Genomic DNA, 16,508 nt, shown 5'->3' on the forward strand with positions numbered 1-16,508 from the left:
CAAAGTTTAAAATGATTTAAATTAGTCAAGGGCCACCTGTTTCAATAACACTAATTATTCAGTGTCACAGGACACCTGTTTCAAAAGCAATATTAAATGTTTTTGGATCTTCTTCAGGAGGTCACCTGTTTCTATTGTAGTAGGGGCACCTGTTTCAAAAATGTTTTTGGATCTTTTAAAGAAATGGAGAATTTAAAAAAAAAAATCATATTTTATACTTCTTTTTGTATTTTTTATTAACATCCTATTTCTGAAATTTTTTGTAATTTGAGTTTTTTTTATTTTGTTTAATATTTTTTATGTAACAACCTGAATTAACTTAGACAAAACTACTACATCTTTTAGAATAATAACAAAAAACACACTCAATTTTAACTTGAGCCTAGAAATTAATAAATAATTATAAAGACATATTTTCTCTTTAATAGCAGTGAAAACAAATCAAAAACCTCTCGAAAAACAATATCGGAGGCGGGCTCAACCCTAGTTTAAATTTCTTGAAGAGGGGTTGAAGATTACAGAGAATGATGTGGAGGGGCAATTTAGAAATGAGAGAAAGAGAGTTGCAAAAGGCTTAGAATGAATATATACATTCCTTTTCTACGTCTTATAGTATAGAGATGCAATATACTTATTACAAGATATTCCACAGGAACAATAAAATTTGATTAGATCACAAGCTGAATATGAGACATTAGGACCAGCTAGTCACGAGAAAAAGTTTTAAAAAAAAATGGCGGTGTAAATGATATGAAAGGATATTAGCAGAAAATAACAAGGGTCTCTGCAGTATATCGAGTCATGCTAAAAAGTACGACTACGGCAATCATCAGACAAGTGCACTGATTTAGACTAATGTATTTTAATGCCAAAAATTTTGGAGAGTGGCAACAGTAGCTTCCATGTAGTACAACAGTTCAACCAATCCACAACTTGACGTTATAAAAGTGACAAGATAGCGTCGGAAATATAATCACTATATATCATTCACTCATCAGTTGTTTCATAACTATCTATCAAGTTCATTGTCAAGAATCTCATGAAACTTCTAGTTCTTGCACAAGGTTGGCACTCATCTCTTTGCTTGACTGCCTCCTCAGTCCTTCCTGAATCCGGTCCTTAATTGCAGTTTCCTGTGCAAAAATAATTATTAGTTGTAATATGCTGTCTATGACATACTGGAAGAGAAAGAAATAAGAAAATAAAGGTAAAAGGTAAATTTCCAGATTATCTTTCCACCTAAGAATTGTAGATATTTATGTCCACACAACAGAAAGAACGAGTTATTCTAACAGTATATATGTCAAGTGTGGCAACTCACCATGATATGGCATCTTTCCTCAAACTTCTCAAGAAAACCTGCAACCCACCGATCTGCATTCTCAACCCACCCCTCTACTGTATGTAACTGCAGAATAAAGGAGAACACCAAAAGTGTTGAGATAATTAAACAGAACAGAAGAATATATCTATAACGTAAAGGAAAAAGGTTTTTTAGTTGTCAATCATGAAATGCCAAGGTTCCTGTCATTGCAGTATCAGATTCTTAATGTGAAACTACACATGTACAGCAAGTAAACAATGACAATTTGTTTTGGTTGCTAAGGGATTATTCTTTCCCACCTTTTCTTGATGTGCCTTCACAGTCTCACGCAGCTTAGTTATCTTCATGTTCACTCTCAATTGTTTCTCCTGATAGAAGTTACATCTATGGTTAGAAAGAAAGAATATCAAAGCCACCTAGTATTCAGAAAGAATGTCACTCAACAGTGACCCTATCTCCTAATCATTTAGAAGTAAAGAAGAAAAGAAAAAAGGTTTCCATTATCATGCCTTCACGTAGCTCACGCCGAGATCCTTCCTTGTGTATCCTCGTGCTAAGTTTCGCATTACATATTGGTTATAATCCTTCAGAATCCTCATTATGATGTCTGATGTGGATATTCCATCTGTACGCTTTGTTTCCATAAATTTTCCAATAGACTTAACCTGAAGGCAGATAAAATACCGTATGAAGCATGAGACACTGATTTGAACAACTGACCAGAAAAATGAATTCTTATCTGTAAGCTTTGAAGAGAACTAACATATTCATAAACATCATTTCCGGCCCCACTTGTGTCTGCATATCTACGAAGAGCCACAGATTGCAAGGATGAGTTAATATATCAAACAATTCAAAATAAAAATATGTGATTCAACTAAATGTACGCAGCTTCTGCTAAGAACCAGGTCTAACAGTTCATCGAGAAGGTTAAATTTACTGAAAATGAAGTGCAGAATGTTGCTCTATTAAATAGTCAGATTCTCCTAATGAGTAGGCCCTAGAGAACAGTGAGTAATAGTTTATACGCTCAAAGTTTCTTTAACAATCCAAATATGCATCAAATGAAAATAATAATTCTATAACTACAGAATAAAGATTGTCACTTCACTAAGGTGATACACTATTACACTCCTCATGATCAAGCTTTCTATCGTCCAGCTATTGCTAACAGCGTCACACTATCCAAGAACTAGTATGACTAAATTAGTTACTAAAGTCTAAGGAGGTAATAGGACTTCTCTGGTCAAGATGAAATTTCTGAAGATAAACTCTGCTGAGTTTAAGTTGATGAATCTTACGGAAGGGCATCATGAGCCACGTAGTCAATCTTATGTTTCTCAAGGAATTCCTTTGTGATGACCCATGGAGCATCAGGAATGACCTCATCCACCCACCTACAACGAAAATTTTGTAGCAAATTAATTAACAAAATCGGTGCACATTGTGTCACTCAAAAGAGCATAGTTTTAGTGATACAGAGCTAAAGAAAGAAGAGTTGTAAGACTCAAGTAAATGGCACATCATAGCATCTATTGCTGGCCATAAAATTGATTCATAATGTTAATAATACTAATAGAACTTCATCTAACAAAAGAAAAAACTATAGTAAAACCAAAGTAGGATAGAAAACTAGAAAGTTTCCACCTCAACCATGGGAAAGTAAAATGGAAAATTTCTTTGAGGTTGTTATTAATGAAAATACCATAAAATTTCGAGGCAAAGAGAAAGAGATAGATAAAATTATGCCATGGAAACCTATGGAATACACATACTTGCAGTGACGGAGGGATTCGTAGCGTTCGGACTCGGTCATGACGGTTTTCCCCTTGTACCTGTGAGTGATCTCATCATTGCAACAACCAACGAGTAGGTAGGTGTTCGGAAATCTGCAGGAAAAATGTCAAATTGCAACTAGTAAATAAATTGGTCAGAGAAACAAATCGATGAAAGTAAATAGACCTCATAATTTCACGCAAAATTTGACATTAGGAAAAAAAAAGTCCCACGCCTACTTCATTGACGTGTGAACACAATTAATTCCTGTAATAATTCCTATTAATAAGGACGAGATCTCACAGTATCTTGGCCTGCTCGAGAGCCCGGGCGTGGCCGAAGTGGAAAAGATCGTAGATCCCATCGGCGTAGACGCGAACCGGGCGGTCCTCCGGCGCCTTTTCCTCCCTCTCCTTCTGCGGCGACTGCTCGGGCCGGGAGGTCGGCTTTGCCGGCGATCCAGACTCCTTCGGACCACCACCCTGCCGCTTCCGAGGAATCTTTCGCGCCATCGGAGGACCTTCGCCGCAATGACTTGCTCTTCTTGAGGAGATCTCCGAGTTCGAAATTGTACATTGGAGGCTCATAAATCTCCCGTGGGCTGAGGAGCTAATTTACAAAACAACCCTCAGACATTTCCCCCTTTGCAAGGGCATTAATGTAAAGATAGCTGCATAGATGTCGATTTTGTTATTGAAGGTCTGAGGTAGGGGTGGGGTCCAACGTGATTATATATTTCACCCACCTAGATTTGACGCGTGAAAGTCTACGTAAATCTCGCGTTCCAAGACTGGTACCTTAGCAGCTAATTCGGCTAAATATTTCCTACGGCAAATATTTTAATTGGTTTTATAATTTATCTTCTTCATGAGCACATTAACAGAAGATCTCAAGCAAAAGTTTAGTTGGAGAATAAATTTTTTAATAGTAGGTCCCTAGTTTTTTCTACTGATGTCTAACATATATAATGTCGACGACTACCTAATTGATGTCAAACTTAATTGCCTAAATGTGACCCATTACGGATATTCGAGATTTAACACAAGAATATTCCATTCTAGATTGACCAAAATCAATCTTTAATACAACAGTATTCTTTTCGACTTATTCCGGGACGATCCAAATAAGAATTGATTCTCCTTGCAGTCACAAGCATTTCATGGTCATTACTACATTCTCCCAAAAAAGAAGAATTATTTTTTTTTTACTTATCTCCATCGAAATAATAGTTCCTCAAAATCTAATAGTGATGAATAGACATGCTGTAATTCAACAAAATGACTGTAACCTGATCCACCTTTTGCCCTTACTAATAGCTAAGATTACATTGAGAGACACTCACCACTGTCTGCAATAACCATAAATTCCTTATTCTGATGCACAACTAGTTCCCTGACATCACATCCCAGTTTCTGAAGGGATGGAAAAGAGTGCAAAGAGAAGAGATTTGTTTCAGAATACATAGCTAAAGCAAAGCAGATGCAAGATACATATGCACATGACAATGGGCTGCAAGGGTCGACGGATGTTTTTAGTCATTCTCCGGCTGCCAAGGTTGGTAACTGGTCCAGTCCTTCTGTCCAGGGTTGAGAGCATGGCCTTTTGAATGGTAGATGTATGCATCACCCTCACCAGAGAGGTTCTCTTTATGCTCCAGTCCATACCTCTTAGGCTTCGACAACAAAAGCTACCAAGAAAGAGTTATATTTTAGACATACATTAGACATTAATTCAAACATGTATTCAACTTTATTTTCTTGTAGCAGAAATGCTAAATCATACATGTTTTTAAACACAGCAGATGATAGGTTCGACGGCTACCACTATATACATGGTATACAGGGGATTCATGCCCTCTCTAAATCTGATGATTCCAAGTGTAATGCTAGCTACTCTGCTATTACTTCTAAATGTCTACATCGGACAAACCAGCCTACTGGTAGGACATTGTGTTATACTACTAGTATAACCTGAGAAAGATCATGACTTCCAAGAAAGGCTAATTCTACTGTGCATGATGCTTTTGGAAAATAATTTGAATAGATCAAACCAGCATGAATCTGAGAACTTACCTCATCCCCTGTATGGTCAGTGATGTGGTGCAGCCATCCATGCCACTCGGGTGGAATTTGGGATGCATCATAACGCCTTTTTTCTGCATACTCCACCCACCTGTGTCTTCCTACACAAGAAGAAAGAATCCTATTCACATCAACTAAATTTTCATTTGGCAAATTTACAGCTGCAGTTGCAACCTGACAAAATGTCAGGTGAGGCTTCACTGAAACTGAGGATATGCTAGATTTTTCAAAGCAATTTGACTTTCCATAATTCAAAAAGGCATAGTATAATCTTCTCTGAAAGGAAACATGTGAGCAAAAAATCAGGAAGTCGTACTTACCAAATTGAGTATCATGCAACTTCTCATAATACTTGTTTCCAAACTTATCAACTCCGACGAGGGTTGCACCAATATTATGAAGCTTTGTTTGCCTGAGAAGACATTGAGATTTCAGACACTAGTCACAACTTCCATATAAAAGTCCACTGGAAGTTAATACAAACATATCATGATACAAGACCATTTCTGAAGCAAAATGGTCATTTTTCTGTTTAACATGCTATGCCATCCAAGGCACTTACAATAGATTTCCATCCAAAAGGCATCTCCTGCGAGACACAAAATGTGTCAGAGATGAACAAGGAGGACAGCAAAAAGAGTATATTTTACTGTTCTCCGAAGCATTTCGACAAACACCTATAAGAATCTATACGATACCCAAGCTATCTCGTTCTCTTAGAAGAGGAGAGAAGAAAGAAGACACTCACAAATAACCCTCGTCTCGTATCTCTTTGAAAAAATTGCGAAGGCCCTTCTCTCTTATCGCCTTGAACACACCCCTTCCCACCGAAGCCATCGCTCCTCTCTCTTTCTCTCAGCCTCCGTCGCCTACTTGTGCTTACTAGATTCTAAGCACCACCTGTAAAATCTCAGAATCAGATTATCCATTATTAAAACTAGTTTGGCATTAAATAGCCATACAATTCCTAATCTTTAGCCTAAACAACAGCACACGATATATGCATTTGAATTCAAAAAATAGTTGCTAAACTATTTCCTGGATATCAGGAATTTATTTGAACAAACTGAGATGCATGACTAAGTAAACAACAGACTTAATGAATCCCCTAGAATTAAGGACCCATCTCCTTCAATCCCTCCCTCAAACTAATCTGTGTATCACTGATTAGTTTACTTGATGCTGAACAGACTCCAAGTTGTGTGCGAAGCTTCTGGAATGTGACAAGTTTCAATGGCTTTGTAAAAATGTCAGCTATTTGATCTTGTGTTCCACAATGCTCTAACTTGATCACGCCGTTATTAACCAAATCTCGCAAGAAATGGAACCGCACATCAATGTGCTTACATCTACCATGAAACACTTGGATTCTTAGACAATTTTATTGCTGAGGTGTTGTCACACGGGATAGTGGTGCTTTCTTCCAATGCATAACCTAGTTCCTTCAAAACTCTTCTCATCCGTATAGCTTGACAAGCACAAGCCACGGCTGCAATATATTCAGCTTCACATTTGTGGAAAGTGTAACAATGGCTTGCTTCTTTGAGGACCAAAGCACGCCCCATCACTTAACAAGAATGTGTAGCCCGAGGTGCTCTTCCTCCCGTCAATATCTCCCCGCATAGTCACTATCTCGAACACCTTCAGATCTTTTGTACCTCCACGCTTATACCATATCCCATAATCTAGAGTTCCTTTTAAGTATCTTAACACCCTCTTGGCTGCCCGATGGTGTGCCCCGGTTGGTCTGGACATGAAACGACTAATAAGACTCACAACAAATTGCGATCCGGCCGAGTGGAAGTGATATACATTAAGCTTCCAATCATTTGTTTGTAGAGTGTTTCATCAACCTTTTCTCCCTCTTCATCACAACTCAATTTGCACCCTGGAACAATGGGATTACATACGGGATTGCGCCTTCCATTCCAAAACGTTTCAAAATGTCAATAGCATACTTATGTTGGCAAATGTGAATGCCATCAAGTGACTGCATTACTTCTATTCCAAGAAAAAATCTCATCTTCCCAAGATCGGACATGTCAAACTCCCTTTGCATTGAAGTTTTAAATTTTTTCATCAACAAAATATCATTACCGGTATAGATAAGGTCATCAACATAAATACCGACAATGAGAAATCTACCTTCACTTTGTTTCCTTTAAAGAATAATGTATGCTCATTTTGACTCCTCCGAAAGCCTTCTTTGATGAAATAGGTTTCAATACGGCGAAACCAAGCCCTAGGTGCTTGTTTTAGTCCGTATAAAGCCTTGTGAAGTTTATAAACCTTATGTTCACTGCCCTTGTTCACATACCCTTTTGGTTGTTCAATGTAGACATCCTCTTGCAAAGCTCCATGCAAAATGCTGACTTGACATCAAGTTGGAAGATCTCCCATCCATTCTCGAGCTGCCAAAGCAATGACCATTCTCACCGTGTCCATTCGAGCCACCGGTGCATATACCTCTGTATAGTCAACTCCATACTTTTGAGAGTACCCTTTTGCCACCAATCGAGCTTTAAACTTATCCACCTCCCCAAGTTCATTAAGTTTAGTTTTGTAAATCCATTTGACACCAATGCATTTACTTCCCTTTGGTAACTCGGTCGACTTCCAAGTTTGATTCCTTTCAATTGCTTCAATTTCTGCATCCATGGCTATTCTCCACTTTTTGTTCTTTTGTGCTTCCTCAAATGTCAGTGGATCACATGTGTCAAACTCCACCAAATTCAGCTCAAATGGATCACACGTGTCAAGCTTCATGAAATCCAACTCCATCATATTAGCCTCATCTTCATCTTCTGACAATTCTTCACCAGTGACATAGTCACTAAGGTAAGAAGGTGTTCTACGTGCTCGTCCCTCCCTTTGCTTCGCAACTATCTCTATAGCTGCATCCAAGTCTTCCTGTACGCCATCATTATTCCAATTTACACCCTCAAAGACTTCTTCTCCTTCACTTATTTCATCATCACCCCAAACTAGCTCTACACTAGTTTGTTCTACATTATTCTCTCCCCAATCCCATAGCTTATTCTCTTCAAAAACCACATCTTTACTTACTACCACTTTCTTAGTTCTTGGATCAAATAGTCTATAGCCTTTAGATTCCTCACTAACTCCCAAAAGAATACAAGTAAAACTTTTGTCATCGAGTTTACCTCGCTTAGTGTCAGGTATGTAGACATGAGCAATGCATCCCCAAACTCGAAAATGTTCCACTGAGGGCTTAACTCCACTCCAAGCCTCTTGTGGTGTGATATTCTTGACTGCCAGTGTAGGGCATCTATTGAGGACATAGAAGGTCCAATTTACAGCTTCCGGCCAAAAAGTCTTGGGAATTTTCTTTGCACATAGCATGGATCTCACCATGTTCATGACCGTCCTGTTCTTGCGCTCAGCTACACCATTTTGCTGCGGCGTATAGGGAGTTGTTAATTGTCTCTGAATTCCATGCTCCTTACAATAGTCATTGAATTCATTGGAAGTGAATTCACCTCCTCGATCTGTCCTTACGCTCTTGATCAGCTTTCCTGTTTCTTTCTCAACCAATTTTTTAAACATTTTGAAGCAATTAAAGGCCTCAGCCTTTTTAACAAGCAAATACACCCATGCTTTACGACTAAAATCATCTATAAAGCATAGAGTGTACCTTTTACCACTGTTGGATGTAGGACTAATTGGACCACATATGTCTGAGTGTATGAGCTCCAAGACTTCTTTTGCTCTCCAAGTACTTTGCTTGGGAATGACATTCCTATGTTGCTTGCCAACCATGCAATCTGTACAGATGCTATTTGATGCTTCAAACTGTGGCAAACCTCGCACCATTTTCTTGTCTTGCAATATCTTTAGACCTTTATAACTTAGATGACCATATCTTTCATGCCAAAGTTGAGGTAGATCCATGGAGCTTGTGTGCAAACAGTTTACAAATTGTGCTTTTGGAGATGAATGAGTTTGAGCTACTAGTATGAACATCCCGTTTGAACTCATTTTGCTTTGAACAATTAACCCTCTTCTTGGGTGAAAGATTTGGCATATTCCTCCTTGAATTAGGATTGTTAATTCTTTCTCCTGGAGTTGTCCTATACTCAAGAGGTTGCTCTTGAGCTCGGGAACAAAATACACATCACTAATCACATAGGCAGCATTATTGAAAACCAATTTGACATTCCCTTTTCCGGTCACTTCCATTCTAGTGTTATTTCCAAGCTTAACTGAATGTTTGAAATTTTCATTTAAGCTTGAAAACATAGCTTTATCTCCACACATGTGATTAGAGCAGCCAGAATCCAAGAACCAGACATCATTCCTCATTGCTTTCTGTTCCTCCACCAATGCCATTAAAAGGAGCTCTTCATCTTCATCAAACTCAACGAAGTTGACTTCTTTGTTCCACATTGGGCATTCATATTGAAAATGTCCCAAGTTGTGACATTTATAACATTCTATAGTTGCCTTATTGAAGAAGCTTCTACCTCGACCTCGTCCTCTTCCTCTCATAGTTGTCCTTCCACGACCTCTAAAACTCTCCATATGGTTCACTTTTAGGGCTTGATCTTCTCCTCGATCATGTCTCTGAAATTTTTGCTCATGAACTACAAGGGAGCTTTGCAGTTCATCAATTGAGATTGTCTCAATGTCTTTGGATTCTTCTATGGATATCACAACATAAGTAAACCTTTCTGTGAGGGTTCTTAAAATCTTTTCAACCACCTTTGAATCCGGCATTTCCTCTCCATTGCTTCTCATTTGATTAGTTATTGACATGACTTTGACAAAATACTCAGAGACATTTTCATTCTCCTTCATTTCCAGTACTTCAAAATCTCTCCTTAGTTTTTGAAGGAGTGACCTTTTAACACGATCATTTCCTCCAAATTTCTTTTTCATGGAATCCCACACAATCTTTGCCGTGCGCCTATCAAGAATTTGCTCAAATGTTACCCTGTCAATTGCTTGATAAAGATAATGTTTTACTTTGTGATCTTTCATCCTTGAATCTTCAAGCCGTGCTCTCTCGTGTATCAGTGAGCATCGTACTAGCCGTTGGTTCTACAAAACCATTCTCCACCAGGCTCCATAGTCCTTTTGCTCTCAAAAGGTTTTCCATCAGTTCACTCCAGTGGTCATAATGACCATCAAAGTGAGGAAGCTTCATCTTCTCTTCACTCATCTTTTATGTATCACTCAAGAAAGCTGCGGCTTTCCTTTTCGCTGGCTCTGATACCAAATGTAAAATCTCAGAATCAGATTATCCATTATTAAAACTAGTTTGGCATTAAATAGCCATACAATTCCTAATCTTTAGCCTAAACAACAGCACACGATATATGCATTTGAATTCAAAAAATAGTTGCTAAACTATTTCCTGGATATCAGGAATTTATTTGAACAAACTGAGATGCATGACTAAGTAAACAACAGACTTAATGAATCCCCTAGAATTAAGGACCCATCTCCTTCACCACCGCCTTTCTAAGTTTTCTAGTTCTTCTTATTCTTTCTAGATTATGCACACCGCCACCTTTCAGTTTCCCCCCCTCCCTTCCCTTTACTAGATTTTACGACGTACCGGCTAACGCGAAGAACAATAATGTATAAAGAAGGGGGTCGAATTAGAAATTTTCTTAGGTTGGGCTGCGGTATACGGATGGGCCTTTTGGGCCCACTTGACAGCAGCCTATCACAGCCCATGACGAGTCTCCCTTCTTCGGACTTCGATTGCTTCGATCAGCTCCGGCCTCCGGCTCCAGGTCCTCCACCAGCCCAGCTCTAACCCTGGCCGTGATGGTACTAAGATCCTCACAAATTGCATCGCGTTATACTCTAAAGCCTCACTTTCTTAATTTCTTCTCGAATTCATTTTCTCCCTTTTAGGATAGAAATTTAGGGTTTTCTTAGTACGATTGATGCTGAAAGTTTATTCCAGTATCACTTGTTGGGGCATGAATCTAGGATCGTATCATCTCTTTGTGGCTTGGTAAGTTGTGATTTTTTTTAGAAACGCCCGAATCTGTAAATTGCGCGGTATATATATTTTTAAGTTGTTAGTTGAATTATACCTGCCTTATTTTGTTGTCATTTTGGCCAATATTTGTTGCTTTATCCTCCTTAAACACCGACTAGGATATGATTGATGCAACCTGATCACCATGATGCAAATTTTGCAATATTTTTTCTCCTTCAATTGCATTACTTTTACAATGCTTTTTCTATACAGTTGGATGTGATTTGAAAGCATGTTTTATGATTGTTCCATGATCTGAAAACACTTATACCTTGAATTGTGTAACCCACTTTTACATTCCAATAGTTTGATAAGGTTAATAAATTTATTTGGAAACAGGGAATCTACTTAATGCAACTACTATGAAGGATGAACCCAGGATGCAAGACATGGATAAGACATGATACAAATACATCGATAAGGTTAATCTTCAAAACCATGGATAGTACACACTAAGGATATGCAATGCGCTCGTGTTTTTATTTAGGTAAGGAGTTGTTGCTATAACATGAGAGTATATTCTATATACTGTAGAACATCTCCAACTTATTCATTAGTGACGATAAACATTTGTACGAAATTATTAGTTACAAGTGTCGAAGCAAAGGAAGAGAAATTCAATCTATGACTGTCAATTGTGCCATGAAATGAGTTATGTGCCTACTTCAAATTCATATATCACGCCCTGCAAAATATCATTTAGGTTCAAAAGTTATGAAAAAAATATAAATTTGTTCTAGTAGATAAATTATCCATGCCTAGCATTGCATTCATCAGTCCTGCCCTCACTACCCTGGTCACACAGGTATCTGTTCCATTTTATTTATGATTTCTCTTGTAGTTACTGACATCTACTGTTGATGTTGTTGATGCTAGTTTTTTATTATTCACTAATGGAGCAGATCAAAACAGAGTAACAATCGTTAAATGAACTCGCAGACATAGGTCACCTAGCATCAAACTTGCACATGCTTATCTACTTGAAATCTCTTCAATTTGTTCCCTTGTTTGCAATTTTCATGGTTGCATGATATCAGCTAGCTGGACCATTCTCCTTAGGAAAGCTCTCGTCCTGGTTCTTTTTAACAAAAGTTTGTCTCGAAGCATGGAGAGCTAGCTCTTATTTATCACTAATTCATATAACCTCTAATTTAGACTAATTTCAGAATTCCGTCCCTGTTTTCAAACCAAAAAGATAGAAATTTGGGAGAGTTCTCCTTCCTTATATTCATTATCTTTCATTTGTTTCTTCACAAGATTATTGTTCTACTGGAATGCTGTATCTTCTGACCATGCCAAGGTATAAACCTGGATGACTGAAGAAGAGGTATGTTCTGATACTTTTATGAAATTTGTACTCGTTGATCATAGGAGTTATCGGACTGTATTCAAAAGGCTAATAGATTTAATCATATTATTTGGGCATGCTATCATTCCTTCTAAACCAACTGAATGAAATGCAGGTGGTTATCTTTTGCATCATTCATGCATGTGAAGACCATGTCACTGTAGACGGAAGATTCCTGCTTATTAACGCTTTTGAGAACAGTGAGAGGGAGAGATGTCATGAATGCTGACGTCAATGAGCACTTGGAAATTGGAATGGGGTACGCTGCTGTTGCTCCGGATTTGATCTTTATATATTGTATTTTCTTAAAGGGAGTTTAATAGTGCATGATCATCTAGAATGTTGGGCCCATCTTTCTGTTCCCATTTCCAATTATCTTGGCCAAAACCCATTGTTTCATCTGGTAAAGGGGTCCTAAAAGAGGATTATTAGCTTTCGGTGACTAGTGGTGTGAGGAGAACAGCATACTAGATAAAGCAGAGGAAGATTGGCCAATTCCTTATCTATTATCCCAAACTTTTGACCCTTGATACATCCCATCCCATCCTTCCAGTCAATTTGCTCAAAGCTGGTCAGTGGGCCATTGCATTTCTAGGGCAGTGGCAGCAAGTAATGGTTGTCTGATGGTGGCCCTTGGTACCAGTGGTTGAGATCCACTGTTCTTTGTGCTCTCACCTTTTCACTATGGTTGGAACTTTGGTCTAATGAACAAAGTTCTAAGATACTAAATCTACATCAAGAGAGCACAGATTTTGGCTTGCCATTGTTGTATTTAAATGATAGTTGTCTGAAGTTATGTTTTATGCAGGATGAAGTTGCCTTGCGGCTTCAGCATGAAATTGGTGCATAGAATATATACTGCATTCTGTGGAACTCTTCTTCTATTTCGTTTTGTTCGTATAAATGAAGTTGGTGTGGGGTGATCGTCCCCTTCTTTCAGTTAAAATTGACCTTGTAACGAGAAGCTCACTATGAAGATGTGGAGTTTGGCATAAGATGACAAGAGTAGCTGTAGCTTTTTAATACTGAAGAACATCCCTTTGCAGACTATTGGACCAGGCAGTCAATTTGCAGACTATTGGACCAGGCAGTCATCCCTTTCTGTAGAGCTTTATCCACTAATTGGACAATTGAATATATTTCACTTTTCAGCAATGCAAGGCAAGATCTTAGAACACTATGTTGGTGGATCCAGGCCAGCTAAAGCTAAATGGGGTGTGATGAAATATCTGTAGAAGTTCATTTCCAATAATATTGTTGTATACGATTGGACATAGAATCCTATGCCCTTTTTGCTATCATGTACAGCATCACAATCAAAACTCAGTTCTGAACTTAAGACTCGACAAATTGTCCCTCTTGTTAAAATGGCATATTCTGGATCTGAGTTCTACTATTAATTTATGTATTATGCCTTGAGAATTGTTATAATGGTCATTTTGCAGATGGAATTTTCTTTTTGTTATTTTCCTCTTGCCAGCCTCCATCATCTGTAACATATTGTACCGATGTTAATGGTGAAGTATTAGTACGTATTACCTGTAAGAATGAAAATTTCTCATACAGAATTGAACAAATTGTTCATCGATGAGTTGAGTTTGAGCTCTCAAAGAAAATCAATCCTATCTATCTAAGTCACGTGCCACGACTTCCAAAGCTTATCATCATCACTCTTTAAACATACAATCACTTGCAAGGATGGACATGGAGTTCCCCAAAAAGGATTTAAAAAGAGGTGCGAAGAAAGCCTCTTTTCTAAATGGAATGACATTCGCTTTCTTGCTCCTTATTGGGAGGCTAACATGTTTCCTTTTAACAACAATAACAACATCTTCAAATGCTTGGCTAGCTCATCCAGTAACTATGTTACTTGGTGGGCCAAAAATTTTACTTGCAAAAAGTTGGAGGAGATGCATGCATACAATGTTCACCGTGAAGACTTTGATGAATTCTTTCAAGCTAGGATCTATGTACAATTAAGCCTATTGTCAACATAAAACACAGCCTCCAACCCATGATAAGAATGATGATGAAAAGAAGAATTATGAATACATAATAGTTTCATTGCATTATATTTGAAGAATAACAATAGTGACATCACGACCGTGTCCTGCGGTTTGTCCCATGTGGATCGACATAGGTTGCTGGCATGCATGTCCTAATTAAATGTGGCTGCTAAGCATGACTTAATCTGCTCTCGATCTCATTAATTTACTCTCCGCGATGCTCATTGACAGTGTTAAGAGAAGATGATCAATGCAGTTATGGGTGGTAGTGCCTAAATATTATATATCTATAATGTAGGCAAGCTTATGGGTGTTTGCATTAGCCCTAGCTAGGTGGTATGCATTAATCAACAGGTGATATAAACAAATACGAAAACAGTACGGGTCACATGGAAGGATGCTTCTTAATATTCTTGAAGAAAAGCTCTGAAAGGGAGAAAAGGTAATGAGAGAATCCCAGTGTCGACAGTGATGATGCTTGCATGAGATCCATGGAGAGAGAGAGAGAGAGAGAGAGAGGTGGTTTCCTAGTGAGATTTTTATTTCATGCATGAACGTGGGAGGAGTTGTGTTTTTTGTGCACATTAAATGACATGAGTTGGAGAGATCCAAATCAAATCATGGGGGCTCTCATAACTAACTCTCGTGGCATTGGCTCAGGAGAATACTCAAATTTGAGAGATGAGTAGGAGCTACTAGCTCCTTACATGGCCCAAGTGGCAATTTTCTTCTTCTTTTCCTTTTTCTTATAGGCTGCATGGAATCAATGCTCTGTTAAAAGTATTGTCTTGCTCAAAATTTTGGCCTCACCTAGGCCTTTGTGAGAGGTTCTTAATTATGTGATTCCTAAACCATTAAATAGAGAGAGAGAGAGACAGAGAGAGAGACAGAGAGATAAGGGTAAGAATTGTTTTGTTATTAAAAAAAAATTTGGGATGAAAGAGACAACAACAATGCATGACAAAGGCACTAAACTTAATTTGAATGAGAAGGAAAAAAGAAAGGGCATTAAGTAGTACTGCTGGTATTAGCATCTCATAACAGTGTATAATGCCCTTTCTTTTCTTGACTCCATTGGACTTGAGATAAACTAAACTACATGTGGCATACTAAAAATAATGGACAAATAGTTTAACTACCCATCACCAGACAAAGACCTTTTGATCTACAATTGCATCAGGATCAGTTAATTCCTTTTGCTACTATTTTCTAACTCCACCTCCTATCTAAATCATATATCAGACCAACCTTGGTGTCTATTATTTTTTCAGAATTTTAACTTTTAGAACAAAATGGGCATACGATTTCAGAACAATTTGAAATGCAAACCAGTGCTCTGCAACTTATAATAACCTTCCAAGTCTTCTTGAAGTCATCAATCCCTCGATTGAAAACATATTTGAATATTGCTGCCCTCTGCTATCTTTATCCTCTCTGCTTAATAAATTACAACTTTGGTCCATTTTTTTAGAGTAGCATTAATCACATAACATGCCAAAGAATTCTTCTATCACCTACTACAATGTTTAGATTTCATAATCCCTTGACAGGATTCCCTCACTTCAAGCCATATATATATTGACATCAATCTAAACCCAACTCCAACAAACTCCTTAAATTGCAATGTCTATTAAAGCACCACCATCTCCAAGTCAAAGAGAATTCAAATTTCTACTTATCACTATGTCCCTATGAGGCTTGTTGAGAGAAGCTAATAAAAAAGAAGAAGAAAATTAAATAGGCTCCTCCTCTTCAAGTGATCATAGTGTACAGAATGTTGAAATAAATCATAACCACTAATTTCCTTTTTTTCCTTCTTCAATAGATATGGATAACTAAGTTTATCTAAAATGATTATATACTAATCATCAGAATTTTGCACCATAGTTTGATAACTTAAAGCCTTACTTCATTCTCTCATGGAATAATAAGAGAGGATAAAAGTTGAAGCTTTTTA

General features: G+C 37.8%; 2 protein-coding genes and 1 long non-coding RNA gene across 4 annotated transcripts; 1 reads left to right on the forward strand and 2 right to left on the reverse strand.

The window, feature by feature from the left end:
* Window positions 1-843: 843 nt before the first annotated feature.
* LOC140783878 (choline-phosphate cytidylyltransferase 2-like) lies at window positions 844-3,762 on the reverse strand. Its single transcript, XM_073130970.1, has 8 exons — window positions 3,404-3,762; window positions 3,100-3,213; window positions 2,626-2,721; window positions 2,088-2,130; window positions 1,834-1,989; window positions 1,624-1,692; window positions 1,322-1,408; window positions 844-1,133 (listed from the first exon to the last, which is right to left on the reverse strand). Exons 1-8 carry the CDS (start codon window positions 3,685-3,687, stop codon window positions 1,038-1,040), a joined length of 945 nt encoding a protein of 314 aa, XP_072987071.1. The 5' UTR covers window positions 3,688-3,762; the 3' UTR covers window positions 844-1,037.
* Window positions 3,763-4,348: 586 nt separating this feature from the next.
* Window positions 4,349-6,104, reverse strand: LOC140784908 (probable NADH dehydrogenase [ubiquinone] 1 alpha subcomplex subunit 12). Its single transcript, XM_073132515.1, has 4 exons — window positions 5,930-6,104; window positions 5,502-5,593; window positions 5,173-5,282; window positions 4,349-4,787 (listed from the first exon to the last, which is right to left on the reverse strand). Exons 1-4 carry the CDS (start codon window positions 6,016-6,018, stop codon window positions 4,632-4,634), a joined length of 447 nt encoding a protein of 148 aa, XP_072988616.1. The 5' UTR covers window positions 6,019-6,104; the 3' UTR covers window positions 4,349-4,631.
* Window positions 6,105-10,819: 4,715 nt separating this feature from the next.
* LOC140783279 (uncharacterized) lies at window positions 10,820-13,989 on the forward strand. Of its 2 annotated transcripts, none has more exons than XR_012108125.1 (5): window positions 10,820-10,980; window positions 11,537-11,684; window positions 12,455-12,524; window positions 12,661-12,804; window positions 13,354-13,989. It is a non-coding gene; the product is annotated as an uncharacterized lncRNA (long non-coding RNA). The 2 variants fall into 2 exon arrangements; XR_012108124.1 differs by having other exon boundaries at window positions 10,904-11,170.
* Window positions 13,990-16,508: the final 2,519 nt, after the last annotated feature.

Source organism: Typha latifolia, chromosome 3 (genome assembly GCF_019914945.1).
Source record: "Typha latifolia isolate L0001 chromosome 3, TyphaL0001v2, whole genome shotgun sequence".
NCBI lineage: Eukaryota > Viridiplantae > Streptophyta > Magnoliopsida > Poales > Typhaceae > Typha > Typha latifolia.

Excerpts from the sequence above, each read along its gene's own strand:
- LOC140784908 (XM_073132515.1), bottom strand. The coding sequence starts at position 6,018 with ATGGCTTCGGTGGGAAGGGGTGTGTTCAAGGCGATAAGAGAGAAGGGC. Across the intron at positions 5,283-5,501 it reads GTTGCATGATACTCAATTTG|GAAGACACAGGTGGGTGGAG; the intron begins GTAAGTACGACT and ends CTTCTTGTGTAG. Across the intron at positions 4,788-5,172 it reads CTGACCATACAGGGGATGAG|CTTTTGTTGTCGAAGCCTAA; the intron begins GTAAGTTCTCAG and ends CTTTCTTGGTAG.
- LOC140783878 (XM_073130970.1), bottom strand. The coding sequence starts at position 3,687 with ATGAGCCTCCAATGTACAATTTCGAACTCGGAGATCTCCTCAAGAAGA. Across the intron at positions 2,131-2,625 it reads GTGGCTCATGATGCCCTTCC|ATATGCAGACACAAGTGGGG; the intron begins GTAAGATTCATC and ends GGCTCTTCGTAG. Across the intron at positions 1,990-2,087 it reads GAAATGATGTTTATGAATAT|GTTAAGTCTATTGGAAAATT; the intron begins GTTAGTTCTCTT and ends ATCTGCCTTCAG.